The sequence below is a fragment of the Adiantum capillus-veneris genome, chromosome 8 (assembly GCF_014529385.1).
Source record: "Adiantum capillus-veneris isolate H3 chromosome 8, ASM1452938v2, whole genome shotgun sequence".
NCBI lineage: Eukaryota > Viridiplantae > Streptophyta > Polypodiopsida > Polypodiales > Pteridaceae > Adiantum > Adiantum capillus-veneris.
In genome coordinates, this window is record NC_140938.1 from 147,121,064 (window position 1) to 147,140,678 (window position 19,615).

General features: G+C 45.5%; 1 protein-coding gene across 1 annotated transcript in view; it reads right to left on the bottom strand.

Moving 5' to 3' along the window:
- Nucleotides 1-6,109: 6,109 nt before the first annotated feature.
- LOC147453137 (pentatricopeptide repeat-containing protein At3g12770-like) overlaps nt 6,110-19,615 on the bottom strand; it is a 41,644-nt gene continuing 28,138 nt past the window's right edge. Inside the window, exon 2 of the mRNA XM_086518622.1 lies at nt 6,110-9,484. Within this exon, the coding sequence (XP_086374748.1) occupies nt 7,090-9,484 (2,395 nt within the window). The 3' untranslated portion in view covers nt 6,110-7,089. The remainder of the gene's footprint in view (nt 9,485-19,615) is intronic.

Genomic DNA, 19,615 nt, shown 5'->3' on the forward strand with positions numbered 1-19,615 from the left:
GGGATTCCGGCCCCTCCCCCCGGACACGTGTCAGTAGGACCTTCAACCGGCAGTGTCCCCTGTAACGCGCGCGCGCGCGCACGCACGCACACGCACACACACACACACACACACACACACACACACACAGAGATAAAATAAAAGTACTATGGGATCCTAAATGATAAGATGATAAAATAAAAGTACTATGGGATCCTAAACTGGTAGGTGTGAACTAAGCAGCTAGCTGAGATAGCTAAATCACAAGTCACAAGAAATCCAACATTGGTCGCTGTGGCAGGTCTCATCAATCTCCTCCCTGGACAGTAGTCTGATCGGGCGTCGTGCATGTCGGGCCAAAGTGATCCGAATCCTTTGATGTAGCCTCCGTCGATGCTGTGTAGTCCTCCGCAGTCGTTGGCGTCTGGATCTCCCGAGCTCAATCGTTCAATCGATCAATGTGCCTCTAGTGTGAGGCAACAAGATCTGCTGTGGTAGTAGCTCCTCTGGGTGTCCAGTGTCTGCTTTAAAGAAGTTTGTGATGTGTCTCTGAGACTGGCTAGCCTCTCCTCTCATCAGGCTCTCTCTGTGTCTGCGCAACTTGAGCAGGAACAAACCCAGGCATCTCTGATCCTCGGACCTCATGACTCTGGAGAGTGGTCCAAAGCCCTCTCTGAACAACAGTAGAAGCGGCCTCGTATCTCGTAGTAGACGGGGCACTGGCAGGTGTAGTGTAACTCTGTCTCAGGCTCCATGTCACAAAGGGTGCATGTCCTGGCCTCTGTTGGCACCCCGTTGTATCTCCCAGTCTCGATCCGCAGCTAGTGTGAGGATGTGTGTATCTGGCCAATGGTACACCGTATCCCATGAGACAATTGGGTGTCCATGTATCTGGGACACGTCACAAAACCGTTCGTCGTAAGCTGGAGACGATGCTCTCTGTAGAACTCCATTTTCGTGCCAGCTCCTGTGCTGGTTGTACCCATGTCCTCGTGGTGTGTAGATGAATCAGGTCCTAGCAGATGAGCCTGTGGTCTCGGATTGTGTAAGAGTCAGAGAGGGTGCATCCAGTGAGTACTGGAAGGGGGGCAATCTGTCTACACTGAATCCATGTGCGTGGAACCATGAAGTCATCTCCCCATACCAACATGTTGTGTCTCCTTGCCTGGCTAACTTCGAGAGGACTCAAGTGCAAGGTGGGCGTATGTGTCTCTGGGAAGTTCCCACAAGCGGTGTAGGAAGGAAACAAATATGGTGAGCGCCTCAACTACTAGTGGGGGGGGCACCTAGTTCTGCTCAAATGGCACGTGGTATTGAAGCCTTGGCTCTAATGAGCCGCGAGATCATAGAGACCAAGGCTTCTCCATGTCCCCCCATCCATCAATACAACCTGTTCTCCCGTGATGATCCAATGAAGGCCCCAAGTGATGTTGCATCCCATCCGGAGAGTCAGAGATCAACACAATATGATCAGCATATAACAATAGCGGAATCCATGTCCTTGCCAGCGGTGCACCTCTATCACCATCTCTCTCAATGTAGTCAGAAACCTCATCCACATACATATCAAATAGAGTAGGAGAGAGCGGGCATCCCTGCTTCACCCCAATAGTGGAGTGAACCTGTGTAGATAGACCCTCTGAGGTGCGTACATACCCTACTACTGATCTGTACAGTGCCATGATCCTCCAAATGAGCTTTGTGGGTACTCCCATCTCTTGTAATCTACGCATCAATATAGCTCTGGGTACTGTGTTAAATGCTTTGCGGAAGTCCACAAAGCTACAATAGATCCGTCTCCCACGGGATCTACCTTCCTCGATGATGGCCCTGAGTGTCAAAATATGGTCAGAGTAGAAAAACCTCTCTTGAACCCTGCCTGTCCAACAACACACATCCCCTCCCTCTTTGCCCATCTACTCAGTTGCTGCTCAAGAATGGATGCGTACAACCGTGCCAATGTGTGTCCAATCATGATAGTGCGATAATTTCCAGGCTCCATAGGGTCTCCTAACTTGAAGATAGGTACGATCGTAGACAAGCTCCAAGTATCAGGCAAGCCCTCACACATGGCACGCTTAAACGTAATTGCTAGAAGCTCTACTAGTAGATCTCTGGCATGCATGAAACGCTCAGCCACTAAGCCATCATGATCATCTGCTCTCCCAGTCCTCATCCTGTCATGGCCTTCTTCACCATCTCAGTGGTGAAAAAGGCACATGTGTGTGGGCATGGATCGGGGGGGTCGGGAAGGGGCTGTTGTCCAGAAACTGTGTACAAAGATGATGCGTACTGACCCCAGGTCTCTGTAGAGGTAATGGCAGGGGGGGAGACTGCTCATGAAAGAGCCTCCATGTCTCACGCGAGTCCTGACTCAAGAATAGCTGGTATAGATCCTAATCTAGTCGAGCCAAAAATGCCTTCTTCCGCCGCACTAGGCGTCGGAAGTCAATCTGTGACTGTCTGTGTGCGATGTCCCCCAAAAGCACTTCCCTCTAAAGTCTAGCTCTAGTCTAACGGCATTCCTCATCATACCAGCTGTTCTGAGGCACACTCCCAGAAAGACGTCTCTGCTCAGGCTATGTGTGTGGGTATGCCTTTGCTGCTGCATCATGTAATGTCTATGTCAGTATGGTAGTAAGCTTCTTCAGAGGTCGCCCCGGCTCCTCAGTGGATAGGCTCTTGTAAATCCAGTCTATGTATACAGAATCTGTCTCCCGCGTGAAGGTGTAGCGAGTAGGGGCTACTACCCGTGGAATGTGTGCTACATTGAATTGGAAAGAGATGGTCAGCGACACAATAGCATGATCCATTGCCACCCCAACAAGTCTAGGCCCAACTATCAGATCCTGTATACTAGATATGAGGCTCGGCTGTGCCATGACATAATCTACCGTGTTGGCTCCATGTCTGTGTGGAAAGCATGTAAAGCCTCCCGCATCAGGAAATCTCTGTAGGCCATTCAAGATGGCCAATCCATGTGCAGTCCCCATGTCTATCAAGTGCCGTCCATACTCAGTATGTTCCCCATCCTGTGATATTCTGGATAGGCCCGTCTCAGCAATATCCAGCTCTCTCAGCATCTCCTCTAAAGTATCATAAAATACCGTCTGATGATGGGCAGTCCTAGCATTGAAGTCCCCTAGAATGATAATGTTGCCATCTCTAGAGAGTTCCCATATGTCATCATCCAAAATAGAGAAGGGGGACTGTCCTCTGGGTGGTGCATATACTGACATACTCTGGGGAAAGTAGCAAATGGCAATGTAAAGATATCTACCAATCTTTGCTCTCAATCTCACCCACATGTACCTAGCTTGCGCATCCCTATGAGCTATATGTATCAATGGCTGCAACTCCTCCCTGAATAACACTGTCACTCCTCCTGAGCCCCGCCCTCTGTGCTCTGATCGTGTCTCCTGTCTACAAACTGTCTCCCATCCATATCCACTAATGTGAGGCATAGACTGCCCAGGGGCCTGATGTGTCTCAGAGTAGAAGATGTCTCTCCCAGTAAAACTCTCCCCGAAAGCACCCACATCAAGATGCATAGATCCATTACAATTCCAGGTAGCAACTTTGAGTGTGGTCCCATAGGAATCACACCGTCATGTGGAGCGTGGCTCCAATATCACCACTCTTTCATCTCGGTAAAAAGCGATCTTACCTTTTTCCCTTGCCGCTCTAATCTCTGGCATTACCTCCTGCATATGAGCGATCTGTGAGAGGGTAAGATCATCCCCGAGAAAGATGCCCGTTTTCTTAAGAGTTGGTCTCTTCTTCAAAAAGTCCTTCTTCGCTTCCATGAAGGAAGAACTAAAGATGAGTGCCCTTTCTTCCGAAGTTTCCTAGTTGCTTCCATTTTTCTTGTTGCCCACTCTCCATGCTCTTGAGTGCATCGGCTCATGAACCCCCATCAAAGCCATGAGTTCTTTTACCTCTTCGTCCACATTATCTTTGTCTTTAAGGCCACAAATTCTTACATGTAGAGAGCACATACGCCTTCTTTGCTCCTCTTCTAGTATCAGGTTAATTATGGTGGGTGTGGACGTTGTTGTTTTCTTGCTTTTCCCCTTCTTGACAACCTCAATCCATTTCTCGGCCTCATCTGCCTTCTGTTGAGTCTTTGTGATAACGTCCACCCAAGAGGTTGTCATTTCTTTGTGTTGCTCTTCCCCCTCTTTGATGGCTCGCACTTGTTCTTTGATCGTGTTGAGCTCTTCTATTACTGAAGATTTCAATTCTCCTTCTTCAAGCGTGTTTCGTGAGCGTACCTCGGCGAGCTCCTTCTTGAGTGATGCAATCTCTCTGTCTTGGGCCGTCAGCCGATCTCCCATTGCCGCGATCTTGCTTTCTTGGGCCGAAACACGATCCTTGAGCATTCTTATTGTCCCTAATAGTTGACAATTGATATTGTTAATGGTTTCGACCATTTCTTCTTTGCACTTTGAAACTGCATCTTCTAAGGGGTCGACCTTATCATTTTGCTTCCTCATGTTTGATCGGTGTCAAAAACGAGAAAAATTTGGCCTACACACACAGGTGCTTCCACATTATGCATACATGTTCCACACTAAGTATACATGGCACATTTTCTGCAATTTCTGCAAAATACGACCAAAGCAACAAAAAACCCCATTTTATGTAATTTTTGCAATTTTCTGTCAATTCTACAATTTTAAATTTCTACAGTTCCTGAATTTTCTGTAAATTCCCTGAATTCTGCAATTGTCTGAAGGCCTACGATTTCTTATGGTGGGTGTGGACGTTGTTGTTTCCTTGCTTTTCCCCTTCTTGACAACCTCAATCCATTTCTCGGCCTCATCTGCCTTCTGTTGAGTCTTTGTGATAACGTCCACCCAAGAGGTCGTCATTTCTTTGTGTTGCTCTTCCCCCTCTTTGATGGCTCGCACTTGTTCTTTGATCGTGTTGAGCTCTTCTATTACTGAAGATTGCAATTCTCTTTCTTCAAGCGTGTTTCGTGAGCGTACCTCGGCGAGCTCCTTCTTGAGTGATGCAATCTCTCTGTCTTGGGCCGTCAGCCGATCTCCCATTGCCGCGATCTTGCTTTCTTGGGCCGAAACACGATCCTTGAGCATTCTTATTGTCCCTAATAGTTGACGATTGATATTGTTAATGGTTTCGACCATTTCTTCTTTGCACTTTGAAACTGCATCTTCTAAGGGTTCGACCTTATCATTTTGCTTCCTCATGTTTGATCGGTGTCAAAAACGAGAAAAATTTGGCCTACACACACAGGTGCTTCCACATTATGCATACATGTTCCACACTAAGTATACATGGCACATTTTCTGCAATTTCTGCAAAATACGACCAAAGCAACAAAAAACCCCATTTTATGTAATTTCTGCAATTTTCTGTCAATTCTACAATTTTAAATTTCTACATTTCCTGAATTTTCTGTAAATTCCCTGAATTCTGCAATTGTCTGAAGGCCTACGATTTCTTATTTTTGGCGGACTGGCTGCTGCTGCTGTACCTACGAGGGCCGGGGGGGGGGGGGGGGGGGTTTTCTGTGGGCAGCGCAAGGGTGCAGCAGTGGGTGAGCGTGCAGCTTCTTCAACAAGAGGGCAGCACGCAGGTGAGACAGCGCGCAGACAGAGCAAAGCAGCAGCGCGCAGGCAGAGGGTTGCAGCGCAGGTGCAGCAGTGGGTCAACGCGCAGCTTCTTCAGCAAGAGGGCAGCGCGCAGGAGGGGGAGAGAGAGAGAGAGAGAGAGTCACCCCAAGAGGGGGCGCTCAATTTGAGAAGGGAGGCTGATTTTCCTTAGCTTAGCACCTCACCTGTAAAGCTGTTGTGGCGTGTTTATTAAACTGAAGTAGGACCTAGGTGCTGTGCTCTTAGTAATCTCAAAGTTTACAGACAAACTCAGAGAGTCACAATGGTGGAGAGAGAGAGAGAGAGAGAGAGAGAGAGAGAGACGGGTGAAGCCCGCCAGTCGTACTAGTTATCAATATAGAAGATAAGATACCACAAACATCCTTAGTGATCGAGGCACTTAATTGCAGTGGGACATTTTGCTTAACTGGGCATTTAGATTGCGACTTGGAGTGCTGGGCACATAGCTAGGGCCTACATAAACCTTAGGGATATGTGCAGACTATGCCATGTTACTAATCATGCAGCATTGAAGCTCATGAATTATTTTTTTTCATTGCCACGGTATGGAGGGCTTCAAGCACAAAGCGTGCTCCTACGAGCTTGATACAATATACAAACAACCACTGATCTTGGTTAACGAATGTGCTCCCCTTGTAATTTGTAAAAGCTCTCTTGTCTCTGCTCCAACCGCTTCTACTATTTGGTTTGGAAAAATGGGTCCTCTTTCTCGGAGGCACATTACTCCACACGGCATGTCCTTAATGTAACACCATCTCCACCAACTGCCCAAAAATTTCAATGCGCACCATTGCTTTGTAGTCTAAAATTTTGATCGGGCAAACGTGATGCTTTCCTCAAAAAATCTTGTCTGTTGCACCTTGTCTTCTCCCAGGTTCACAACTCATGTCACTCATGTCTGATAGTGATGCTGTTTTTCTTTCTGGCTTCCTTTTCTGCTAGTAGTTTTAGCTTTGCTCTTAAGCATGGGTGCAAGAACATGCCACACATTAATTTTACTTGTTCTAGTTATTCTTCAGGTCTTCTGAAGCACAGTTTATTTTTGTCCTGTCATATCAGAGGGCAAATTTGTCGAGACATGCACCAGAAGCGCTTGATGCCCAGCAAACAGCTTCATCCTTATTACCTGGTTTTTCACATCTCCCTTTTTACTCTCTTTGCTTCTGCCTCTGAGAATTTCTTTACGCATTCCACTAAGCTTGTTAGATGCCTTTCTTCTCCACGCCCTTTGGTGGTTCAATCTGCCACACCACTTTCTGCACCTTTCAAGTTTTTTCCATAGCTAGTCCTGAATTCCTTGACAATTTCAATCCTGTGGGCTTGTTGAGGACACTCATTTACCATAAGGGAGGTATTTATCACCTGCAAATTTATAGCAAGCTCACTTGGGGTCCATATTTCTCATATATAGGACTTCCAAAAATACTTCCAAACCCCATTGTCTCCTAGACATGCAGGTGTAAACAAAATTCTAAAACGAATCTCCACACGAGCACTCGCCATTTATGAATTTATGTACAAAGTATGTATCACTGATGATTATTGGTCGTGATTCAATTCTTGACATTCTTTTCGTGGCACTATGGCAATCTCTACAGACTTGTAGATTCTTAGTAACACGAATGGGAGTCCCCTCTGGAGCACTGAGGAGTCCAAAAGCTATTGCTAGTCTCTCACAATGCCCGCACATACCATCTTGCTTGCTCTTCCTTGACTTGGAATGAGGGACACAACCATCATCCATGTTATACTTCATTGACTGAAGTTTCGTGAGGATTTTATCTATTTGCGGGTGACTCATATCCCCAACAGAAAATTCGTGAATCTTATTCTTTACTTCAATCCAGGCTCTTCCGGGCTTCTTCCAAGCTGAAGCCTGCTTACGTTCCTGCTCCAGTTCATTCAGGTTCTCCCATAGCTGAGCATCAGCATAAATACTTGACATTGCCATAAACCCAGCACTTATGCTAGGATCGAGACGCATCACTTGATCAAAGGACCGCTTCCCTAAGCTCAACCTCCCATATTTTTTGCATGCAATCAACAAAGACATCCATCCATTTAAGTCTGGTGGAGTGGGCATCGCATCCAGAAGCTCCTCAGCCTCATCCAAATGACCTGCACGACCAAGCAAATCGATCATGCATCCAAAGTGTTCAATGCTAGGCATGATACGGTGCCTGTCTCTCATCGTTTTGAATTGCCGATAGCCTTCCTTGACTTGTCCTGCATGCCGACAGGCTGCCAAGACACTCGTGAAAATTCTCGCATCAGGGTGAAAGCCTTCTTCTTGCATGTCATTCAAACAACTCAATGCCAGGCCGTAATTCCCAGTGCGAGCGTATCCAGCAATAAGCATGCCCCACAACTCCACATCTTGCCTTGGCAATTTTCTAAAAACTATGCATGCCTCTTGAAGACTTCCGCATCTAGAATACATGTTAATAAGAGTACTTCCTACACGAACATCCGAGGTGAGACCATTTTCAATAAGCTGTTGATGAATGATCTTGCCCTGGCCCAAAGCCCCCACGCTAGCACAAGCGTCGAGTACTTCCATGAACGTGACTCTGTCTGCCTCCACCTTTTCTGATTTCATCTTCTCAAACAGTCTAAGAGCAGCAATGCTATTCCCATTTTGAGAATAACCAGCAATCATGGCAGCCCAGGAAACTACATTTCTAGCAGGTAGCTGATCAAACACAGCAAATGCATCGATCACGTATCCACATTTCGAGTACATACTCACTAGTGAGTTTCCAACCATTTGAACTAAATCAAGCCCATGCTTGACAACCTGGATATGTAATGACATGCCCTGTCCTACATTTCCCAAGGTAGCGCAGACCTTGATGGCACACACGAATGTAATATCATCGATCTCTGAGCATTCAAGGCCCATTTTTCCATAAAGTTCCATCGCAAGGGGCTCAAGACCATGCTGAGCAGCTGCCGCAATGATGGTGCACCATGATACTATATTGCGTTTTGAAAATTTACTGAACTCTATAAAAGCCTCATCCATCTTCCCACAACTCGCATACATGTCAATCAGAGTGCTGCCTATGTAAACATCAGATATAAGCCCACGTTCTATAAGCTGACCATGTATTGCCTTTCCCTGCTCAAAGGCCCTAACACAACTGCATGCCTTCAAAATACTTGGATATGTTGCGTTACTGGGCGATATACCTTCATTTTGCATTTGATCAAAGAGCTCAAGGGCCATTCGACCTTCTCCACGTTCTACAAACATTGTAATCATCACATTCCAAGACACAGCACTTAGTTTCGGCAGCCTCAGAAATTCAATGCAAACAGCCTCTACTAAATCACACTTGGAATACATATCTAATAGAGCACTTCCAATAAAAAAATCTGATTCTAACCCGCAGTTCACAATCTGGGAATGTATAAGCATGCCCTGTCTCAATGATCTTAGATGGCTGCAAGCCTTTATGATGCATGCATAGATATATTTATCTGGAACTATGTTATTCTGTAGCATTCTATAAAATAAGTCGACTGATTTATGATTGTGGCCATGCATGCTGTATGTTGAGATAATTGCATGCCATGTATATACAGTGGGATTTGCAACATGGTTGAACACATACTCTGCTTCCTCCAAGCTCCCACAACAGCCGAAGAGGCGAATAAGATAGTCTTCTAGAATGGCCGCAGAGTCCAGTTCCACGACTTGCAAGAGAGAATACACCAGCCTTCCCCCTTCCAGGTCATTCTTTCTGGTGCAATCCTGTAAAAAGGGTAGAAGAGCATTGCATGACATTGGATAAATCCTTCCATGTAGAAAGCTGGCACAACGTTGCCCTTCATCCAGGTTTCCGACATTTTCTGCAGAGCCACTGAACAGCACGACAACAACAAACTTAACTAAGGTAAAAAAAGTTATCACTCCAACAAAATTGCAGTAAAATCAAAGCTTTAGTAACTGTCCTGTATAGTTTGCCTATGGCAAAGATCTAGTTTCTACCCTAATAACTTCTATGTAAGAGATTAAACACGACGAAAAAGTTTAAAAGCCATAAATTTTCTATCACTTGAACAGCCTTCGTTGGAGCCAAGGTTCTTTTTTGCAACGGCGCTCTGAAGACTCGAACCTCAAACAATATCTTGTTTTGGTATTTGTTTCACGCCTTGTAATGTGACCAAAAAACACAGCAACCTTGGAAGCAAAGCTTCAACAAAGGAGAAGGCTCTTGACATGGCAAAACCTTCCTGTGAGCCTACTGTTTCATGTGCTATAGCATAAATACAATTTTGATGCATTGAAAGGAACCAGCCAAACTTCTCAGCCTTTGCCTTTCATCAAGCAACTATTGGGCTGACTGACAGAGCTAATCTGTCTCATCCTTGATCTCTGTTTGGCCTTTCCAGATTGCTAAGATATGCAAGCCTGTTGCTTAAGCTTACCCACCACTAAACCCAAAGTCACTTGTACATGGGCTCTCTTTCCATAAACAATCTGTACAAGGCATAGTCCGTTGACCGAGCGGTTTTGTAGGCATCCCGATGGCATTCACAAGTAGCCTGGGACTAGGAAAATACGCGGTTGCAGTCTTGTACCAGACACAACAATAGAGCATGATGAGCCAAGCATGTGTAAAGATAAAACTTGTGTGTTTCTGCAACTACTTACAATAAAAGTCAAACTCATGATGACTTAGTATTCAGCTTATTCAGGTTTTTAATCTTGAGGTCAGTTTACAAGACTTGAGGGCAAAGTCAATGTTTAAACAAGTATATAAATGTGTAACCAGCTTGGACACCCAAGTGAGAATCAATAGCAACACACGGGCACAAACTGGAACAAACTCAATACTGGAACTGAAAAGAGAGAGGAAGAGTCGACATAGAGCGGCGGAATTCCGCTTCCAGATGCACTAGCCCCAAAGTCTGGCGCCCCTTTCCGTACTTCTTTCTTTGTTGATAATCATAGAGTACAATCGCTGGAGGGAGAGGCTATGCAATGTGCAACCATGCAATGATCTACTGGTCTCCCCCTCAAGGCACTCTTTAATTACAAGAGACCCCTAAACTGGGCGCCCCCAAAAGCATAAGCCTGCTAAAGACAGAATGTTCGAAAAGCTGCCCCAAAAGCATCTGAATGCTATCCGTACACATGGCAGTTCCGTGATTTGTAGGAATTGCAGAACTGGCTGCCACATCATCAACAGCTAAAAAAACTGCCACGTCAGCCTTTTTGTCTGCACCTCATATGCCACATCATCAATTTTGTGACACACCCCCTTGAAAGAAGGGTAATCGCCCTCGATTACACCTGCAAAACAGAGAAACGACAGAGAAATAGCTCACTAGAACTGACTCTATGCACGCATGCACCAGACTATGCAAATCCTATAGTTGCAGAAAGACACCAGTCATTGACCAATCATCATCACCTTCACATCATTATTCCCATCGAGATCTTTGATACGAACCATGATCGTTGTACAGTAATTACATCTAGACCTCGCTGATCTTTTCACGCCTGTCTTGATCTACTAAATCTTGTTACTATTATATTCACATCACCCGTCAGGTGAACAGATAAAATGTTGCACTCAATTTCATCTTTCAAACACATATTCAAACAAACACATACATGATAAAGTAAATGTAACAAGTTCTTTCTAGGAATTCTCATCTTAAATGTACATGTTTTATAAACTCATTCCGTAAAATACCATTACTCCTAAAATCTCAGAGTGAAATTATTCTAGGCAATTTGTGACAAAGGAGGAGCTCCCCTCTTGTGGAGCACGCACCGCACTAGATTCAAACCCGCTGATTCGACGTGCACTTCTCGAATAGTTGGAGCTAGGCCAAAAGCCTCAAGGTACAACTCTAGTAAACAAGGAGTATCTGCTAAGTCCACCTCCTCCATCCACTTCGCATCAAGAGCCGGATAATTCCTGAACTTGACCAAATATTGATGGACTAGCTTACCTTTCACTTTCCTTTCCTTGAGTAGTAGGAGAATCTCTTCCAACTCTGGTTGTTGCTCTGGCTCTGTCCTCTGGCACCTGACCCTTGAAAGGTCTCAAACGACTCACATGAAGAGCATTGTGAATCCTCCAAGTATCTAGCAACTTAGGTCTAAAGGATACATCATTGATCTTTTTCTGAATCTGGAAGGGCCAATAGTATTGCATACTAAGCTTTGGGAAAGCCTCTCCTTCCCCCTCCTCTTCCCTAGGCGTGCTTTCTCAACCAAAGTAGCACCCAATCACTTTCCTTCAACTGCAAGTCGAGTCGATCCTTGTCCGTTGCCTTCTTATGACGTGTGAGACTTCTCCTAAGCCTCCTTCACCTTAGCCTCCTTCACCTTAGCCTCCTTCACCTTAGCCAAAGCAGTCTCCATATCCTGTGTCTATTGATTTGCTTTAAAAAAAATTCCTTGGTGCACAAAACCGATGGAACCTTTCTAACACTCTCGACGATCTCAAATGGTGCCTTCATTGTAGATGTGTAAACAGTGTTGATGTAAGCAAACTCCACCAATCGCAAATACTTTTCCCACTAAGTCTTGTAAAAAATATAGGACTTCAACAAATCCGAAACCACTAAATTGGTTGTTTCCGACGAGTTACAACCCATCGGTCTATGGATAAAATGACGAAGAGATTTTAAGTTGTGTGTCAGTATTCTCCCACATTGCTAAACAAGCTCATGAATTTGGGGTCTCTATCAGACATTACAAATTTGAGCATGCCATGTAATTTGAAGGTATGCGAGACAAACAGTCTAGCCACGTGGTCGACCTTCACTATCTTCTTTACTAGTATGAAGTGAGCCTGCCTTCTGAATTTGAGATGGGTGAACATATTGTCACAGTTCCATTTCCAGAATCGTTAATCTCAAGGGAAAGAAGAATTTAGTGGCCAATGCATTATCTCACAAGCCACCGATATCCGCTATCATGCAGTGTATAATCAGAATTTTGAGGAAATCCTCGAGATAGATATAGATTTTGCAAACATCTTTGACAAAATACAGAGTTGCGAGATAGCTGTAGGATTTTCTCTCAAGTAGGGTTATTTGATGCTAAAATCCATGTTGTGTGACACGTAGATTGAGGAAAAGGTGTTGACGGAGTGCCACAATCATCCTTTTGTAAGGCACAGGGGCATCAAGGCGACCCAGAAGGGTGTTGAAAAGCATCTACTAGCCTCAACTCAAGAAGGATGTGGACAACTTTGTGCACACTTTTTTAGTGTGTCAATGAGTAGAATTTGATAGGCACAAAGTGGCAGTACTCCTACAACCTTTTACCTATTCCGGACCGACCCCTGGAAAGTATAGCAACGGATATTATCTTTGATCTCCGAGGTCTCAGAGTGGATCTGATGGTATTTGAACCCCCCCGCCCCCCAAGGTGCACCCTAGTTGGATGCGGAACGGCGACAGCTAGTCCACCGCTCAACATGTGGTGATAGTGTGGGCTGGCGCGGTAAGACAAGACTGAGCTTTTGTTGGCTCACCAATGCCGCCACGCCAACCGAGGGACAAAGCGCACACCACTCATGTTGAGCTTTATGCACCTACACGCTCGAGATGCTGGCGTTTAGGGCTTTCCATCCTATTTGTCTTGAAACACAGACCAAGGAGTAAGCGAGCCGGTAGGTGGCAAACCCACAAAGGTGCAAGTAACCTCACAGGTAGGATCCCCCTCGGGGGTGCACCATCGACAGACCGTGATCTTTTGTGAAAGGTCTGAGTGGGAGCGTATCTCCTGAGCTCGAAAGATAGTGAGCTATGCCTGTCATGTGTGCATTGCACTTGAGCTACCTGAACAAGCTACTGCTGCACGTTAGCGTCAATCTTAATTAGCTTAGGATAGGCTCGCACTTTGTGTGTAAGGTGCAGCAGAACGAATGATGAACTTTGCTCAAGATGAGTGCTCCGAACTGTGCTCAAGGTTCCTTTTACTTACGGAAGGGAGAGCCTTCCGTTCTTAATGAGAGAGTGCAATGGACACAAACAAAGTGAATGCACATTGTGAATGGAAGTGCATGAGACTGAGAGATAGAGAAGAGAATACGACACCAGAGACATTGTAAAACCCTCCTCCGAAGGCCCCACTCTCTATGGCGAGAGCGGTCTACTTATGATTGCACAAATCTCTACAATGCTTGGACTTGCCGACGATGTCGACGACGATGAGGACGATAACGAGACGGCTAAAATCTGAAAATGCTAATGGCTGAAATCTGCAAATCTTTATCTGCTGAATTCTAACTCTATGTCGGTGACGACGACGATGACGACGATGCAATGATGACGCGCTGAAAACGCAGATGCTGAAATCTGCGTTTTCCGGGCTGAAACTGTAAACCTGCGGAAACTGACCGTGCGGCGAGGAACTGCTGCGGGAAGGTGAGATCTGCGAGGTTCGGGGCTTGATCTGCGGTGTCTAAGGGCTGAAATCTGAAAACGCTGGTGGTTCTTGATGTTCCGTTGCGATGATCTGCAAAAACGCTGAGGTTGTGATATGCAAACCAAAAACGCTAGGGCTGAAATTGTCTTCTACTGTCGCCGGATGTCCTGCAAATGCAAAACGCTAGGCTGATCTGCTTTGTCGTGTTGACGCCGGGCTGATCTGCTGTGCACAAATCGCCAAGGCTGGTCTTGTAGATGAAAAACGCTAGGGTTGTCCTGCTGATGCAGAAAACGCTAGGCCTCTTGGGTTCTGTGAGAAGTTGCATGCTGAGCGAGTGCTCCTGCTGCCTCTTCTGCCAGAAAGTGCTAACTCTGGTTTGCCTATATATTAACTTAGCAAAATAGCCCTACCTACTTTCCAACAAAAGTCACTTAAAAATAATAAGTGAAAAATGTCAAAAATAGGGAAAATAGGCCTATGCACTGTAAAAATGCTATTGATGGCATCTGATGGGAATCTGATGGTCATGCTAGGTGCAACCAGAGGATATGCATCTAAAATAAGTGTCTGGACATGCACGGTCTACGAACAGACTCACAAAAGTGCCAAAACACTTCCTATTCTAGACTAACTGAACCCTGGTCATGCTGTAGCTTGTCCATGGACACATAGGGTTGCATGTGTCACGTGACATCCCCTCCTTTTTAAAGTGAGGTACTGGTACCGAACTATATGGCGTCGAGGGAGATCGCCAATAGCATCCGGAATCCTGGAAGGGACTCTTCGCCGGCCCACTCTGATGTATGGGTCGTGCGGTACTTGAACTTCATAAAGGTCTGTAACGCTTGCTTCTTTGGGCCGCGCCGAAAGCGACACAAAGTCTCCTGTGGCTCCTTCGATGCTTCAACTTCGTCTAGAGTCATGCTTCTTCCATCTTCAAGAATCTCCACTGCTGAAAATTCCTGAAACCACTTCCAACAGAAAAACATGAACATATCCATTCCATGTAAAGTGAGTGGAAAAAATCTTGTCTTCCTCAAAGATTGTGCATGCAATGTAGATGAACCAAGAAACGGAGTGCCAAACCGTTCACCACACACACGCAAACAATGAGATCGAATCTTTCTCTTCTGATCTAAAGCAAACAACTATGGCAATTCACAACGGAAATGCCCATGCTTGGTGCTCATACTTTCATGTGTTCTTTCTACGACAGTGTCGTGCCAAGGAAGAGACATGAAATGTGACTTCCTTGAATGCATACTTTTCAGCTTTCCATGAACAATCCGCATACATTCGTGCTCATTCATGAGTCAAACGTGCTCAACGTACAATATGTCATGCCTAGAAAAAGGGATCACATAAAGACGCTGACGAAAATACAAGAAACGATCACGAATGAAACACTCGAACAATGCGTGCTGACGAACCATTCGGACACATGGTACTTCCTGTAAGGGTTCTTTGGACCTAGGCTCGAGAGCCAAGATCGGTTCTTCGTGATTGATTGAATCTGCAATGAGGTTAGCTTCACTAGAGAAAGTATCCACTAACACATCATCCATGTGAACAATCACATCATCTTCATACAAATCATCATGCTTGTGAGAAATCACATCTTGATCATGCAAATCATCATGCTCATGAGAAATCACATCTTGATCATGCAAATCATCATGCTCATCATTATCATCCAAATCATCATGCTTATCATTGTCATTCAAATCATGTGTGTCATGCTAGGGAGAAGAAGAGACTGAGAGAGTCTCCTTTTCCTGGTTCTGTGCAAACTACGCCTGCACAATAGAAAGAGTCGCAAGAACTCTTTCATGTGTTGGTCACTCTGTTCTTGTCTTGCTTTGTTCTCGCGATCAAATTCTGCTTCTCTTTCTTTGTTCTCGCGACTCAATTTGGCTTGACTTTCTTTATTCTCGCGATTCAATTTGGCTCGACTTTCTTTGGCTTCCAAGTCGTACTTACGCTCTATGGCTGCCACGCTTTCTTCGTAGTCACGATCTATGGCTGCCATGCTTTCTTCGTAGGCCTTTCTTTCTGCTTTTCTTGCTTCGCATTCTAATTTCCTTTCCATAAACATCTGCCTCAATTCCTCCGTAGGAGTTAGTGCAATCCTTGGCGTAGATGGGGAAGGGGGAGGGTCGGAAAAACCTCCTGGTGGGGAAAATTCTTCTTCGCCTCTCTCATGCTCATCACCTCCAAGCGAAGTATCCATTTCGCTTCGAATGATGACCATCCACTGAAGTCTTTGGTTCTAGTGGGTTCTAGTGGGTTCTTGTGGTCTTGGGTTCTTAAGTTCACGAGGAACTTGGGTTCTTGTGGGTCTTGGTTCTTGGGGTTCTTGAGGGTCTTGAGGTTCTTGAGGTTCTTCTTTAGCTTGCAATCTGTGTTAGAGAAGGATCTTCTCTTCACCCGAGTTCTGCTCTTTTCCGCGTGCACACCCCTTAGCGGCCTTGCGCTCACACCAAGGTTACTTTATTCCACCTCACGTCGACTAGCCAGCCGCTAAGTGCACGGTCCGCTCTCAATGAGTGAAAAGAGGCACAAGGGGAGGCTGGACAAGCCCTTCTTTCCTGGGATTCCTGTCACTCTTCAAAAACACGATTAGGAATCAACACGCCCAAGCGAACTTGGGTTTGTGCGACCTCAACAAGCAAAAAAAAACATGTGGTTCTTTCCTTGAGTGATACAGAACACTGCCAAAGCTCTGATACCAATGTAAGGTGCAGCGGAATGAATGATGAACTTTGCTCATGATGAGTGCTCCGGACTGTGCTCAAGGTTCCTTTTATGTCACGTGACACAACCAACCCTATGTGTCCGTGGACAAGCTACAGCATGACAAGGGTTCAGTCAGTCCAGTCAGTCTAGATTTAGAAATGATCTGGCACTTTTGTGAGTCTATTCGTAGACCGTGCATGCCCAGTCACTTAGTGTAGATGCATATCCTCTGTTTGCACACACCATGATCATCAGTATTCCCTTCAGAGTCCATCAGATTCTGTCAGGGGAATGTTCCAATGCATTTAGCCTATTTTCCCTATTTTCGACATTTTCACTTATTATTTTTAACTGACTTCCCAACAAAAGTAGGTAGGGCAAATTTGCTAAGTTAGTATATAAGCAAACCCAAGTTAGCACTTTCTGGTAGAAGAGGCAGCAGGAGCTTCCCGCTCAACAGGCATCTTCTCAGCAAGAAACCGCAGTATCCTCAGCACCCACAGTACTTCAGCAACCCCTTGGCGTTTTTGGTCTCTCCATCCTCGTTTACATTCAGCCTAGCGTTTTCAGTTCCCCCATCGCCCACAGACTCTCTAGCCATGGCGTTTTCCTTGCAGTGATCGCCATCAGTCCCATAGGCCAGCGTTTTGCTAAACGCTACACAAGGACATCAGCAGTTCCCAGATTTTGCTAGCGTTTTTCAGATCTGCCAGAGTTTTGGTTTTCAGCCCATTCTGCAACAGAAGAGGCATCGTTTTCAGCAGTTAAACACGGCAGTAGATTCAGCCCTAGTTGGTTGCAAATGATAGCCATTTTCAGCCCTCAAAAACGCAGCCAAAACAGTCATTTTCAGCCACCGAAACAGCCCCGAAATTCAGCAATAGAGAGACGACATATTTCAGCCCTAGAGTCGTCGTCGTCAACGACATAGTCCCAAGTTGCATCAGTCCATTGCATCCGCATTGTACCACTTGTGCAATCAATAGTAGACCACTCTCGCCGACAAGAGTGGGGCCTTCGGAGGAGGGTTTTACAACGTCTCTGGTGTTGTATTATTCTCTTCTCTTCTCTCTCTCTCTCTCTCTCAGTCTCATACACTTGCACGCACAGTGTCGATTCACTTTGTTTGTGATCATAGCATTCTCTCATTAAGAACGGAAGGCTCTACCTTCCATAAGAACAAAAGGAACCTTGAGCACAGTTCGGAGCACTCATCTTGAGCAAAGCGCAAACAATCATTCCACTGCACCTTACATTGGTATCAGAGCTTTGGCAGTGTTCTGTATCACTCAAGGAAAGAATCACAAGAATCACAAGAATTTGTTTTGCTTGTTGAGGTCGCACGAACCCAAGTTTGCTTGGGCGTGTCGATTCTTAATCGTGTTTTGTTGAAGAGTGACAGGAATCCCACGAAAGAAGGGCTTGTCCAGACTCCCCTTGTGTCTCTTTTCACTCATTGAGAGCGGACTGTGCACTTAGCGGCCGGCCAATCGACGTGAGGTGGGAAAAAGCAACCTTGGTGTGAGCACAAGGCCGCCAAGGGGTGCATCCGCAGAAAGGAGTAGAACTCCGGTGAAGAGAATATCCTTCTCAAACACGGTTTGCAAGCGAAAGAAAACCTCAAGAATCTCAAGAACCAAGACCCCCAAGAACCCAAGTTCCTCGTGAACTTAAGAACCCAAGACCCCAAGACCCCAAGAACCCAAGTTCCTCGTGAACTTAAGAACCCAAGACCACAGGAACCCACAAGAACCCACGATTTCAGAATGATCATCACTCGAAGCGGAATGGATACTTCGCTTGGAGGTGATGAGCATGAGAGAGGCGAAGAAGAATTTTCCCCACCATGAGGTTTTTCCGACCCTCTCCCTTCCCCATCTACGACACCGATTGCACTAACTCCAATGGAGGAGTTGGAGCTGTTGTTTATGGAACAGAATTTACAGCGCGAAGCAAGAAATGCCGCAAGAATGGCAGCCATAGCGCGTGAGCGCCAGCAAGCACGCTTGGAAGCCAAAGAACGACAAGCCAAATTGGATCGTGAGCGCGCAGAAAGACAAGCAGAATTTGATCGAGAGAACAAAGCAAGACAAGCAGAATTTGATCGCGAGAACAAAGCAAGAAGGAAAGAGTTCTTGCGACTCTTTTCTCAAGCTCAGGCACAGATGCAAGAGATTCGGGAAAAGGAGACTCTCTCAGTCTCTTCTTCTCCAAAGCATGACACACAAGATTTGCATGATTGTGTGAAGCATGATGATGATTTGAATGATATTGATAAGCATGATGATTTGGATGCCAATGACAAGCATGATGATTTGCATGATCAAGATGTAATTTCTCACAAGCATGATGAGTTGCATGAAGATGATGTGATTGTTCACAAGGATGATGTGTTAGTGGATGTTATTTCTACCGAAGCTAACCTCGTTGTAGATTCGATCAATCACAAAGAATCGATCTTGGCTTTCGAGTCGAGGTCCAAAGAACCCCTACAGGAAGATTCGATCATTCAAGAAGAACCGATCTTGGCTCTCGAGCCTTGGTCCAAAGAACCCTCACAGGAAGTATTATGTGTTCGCATGATTAGTAAACACGCATTGTTCAAGTGTTTCATTCGTGACCGTTTCCTGTATTTTAGTCAGCGTCTTTATGTGATCCCTTTTCCTATGCATGACATATTGTACGTTGAGCACGTTTCGCTCATGAATGAGCACGGATGTATGCGGATTGTTCATGAAAAGCTGAAAAGTATGCATTCAAGGAAGTCACATTCCATGTCTCTTCCTTGGCATGACACATTCGTAGCAAGAGCACATGAAAGTATGAGCACCAAGCATAGGCATTTCCGTTGTGAATT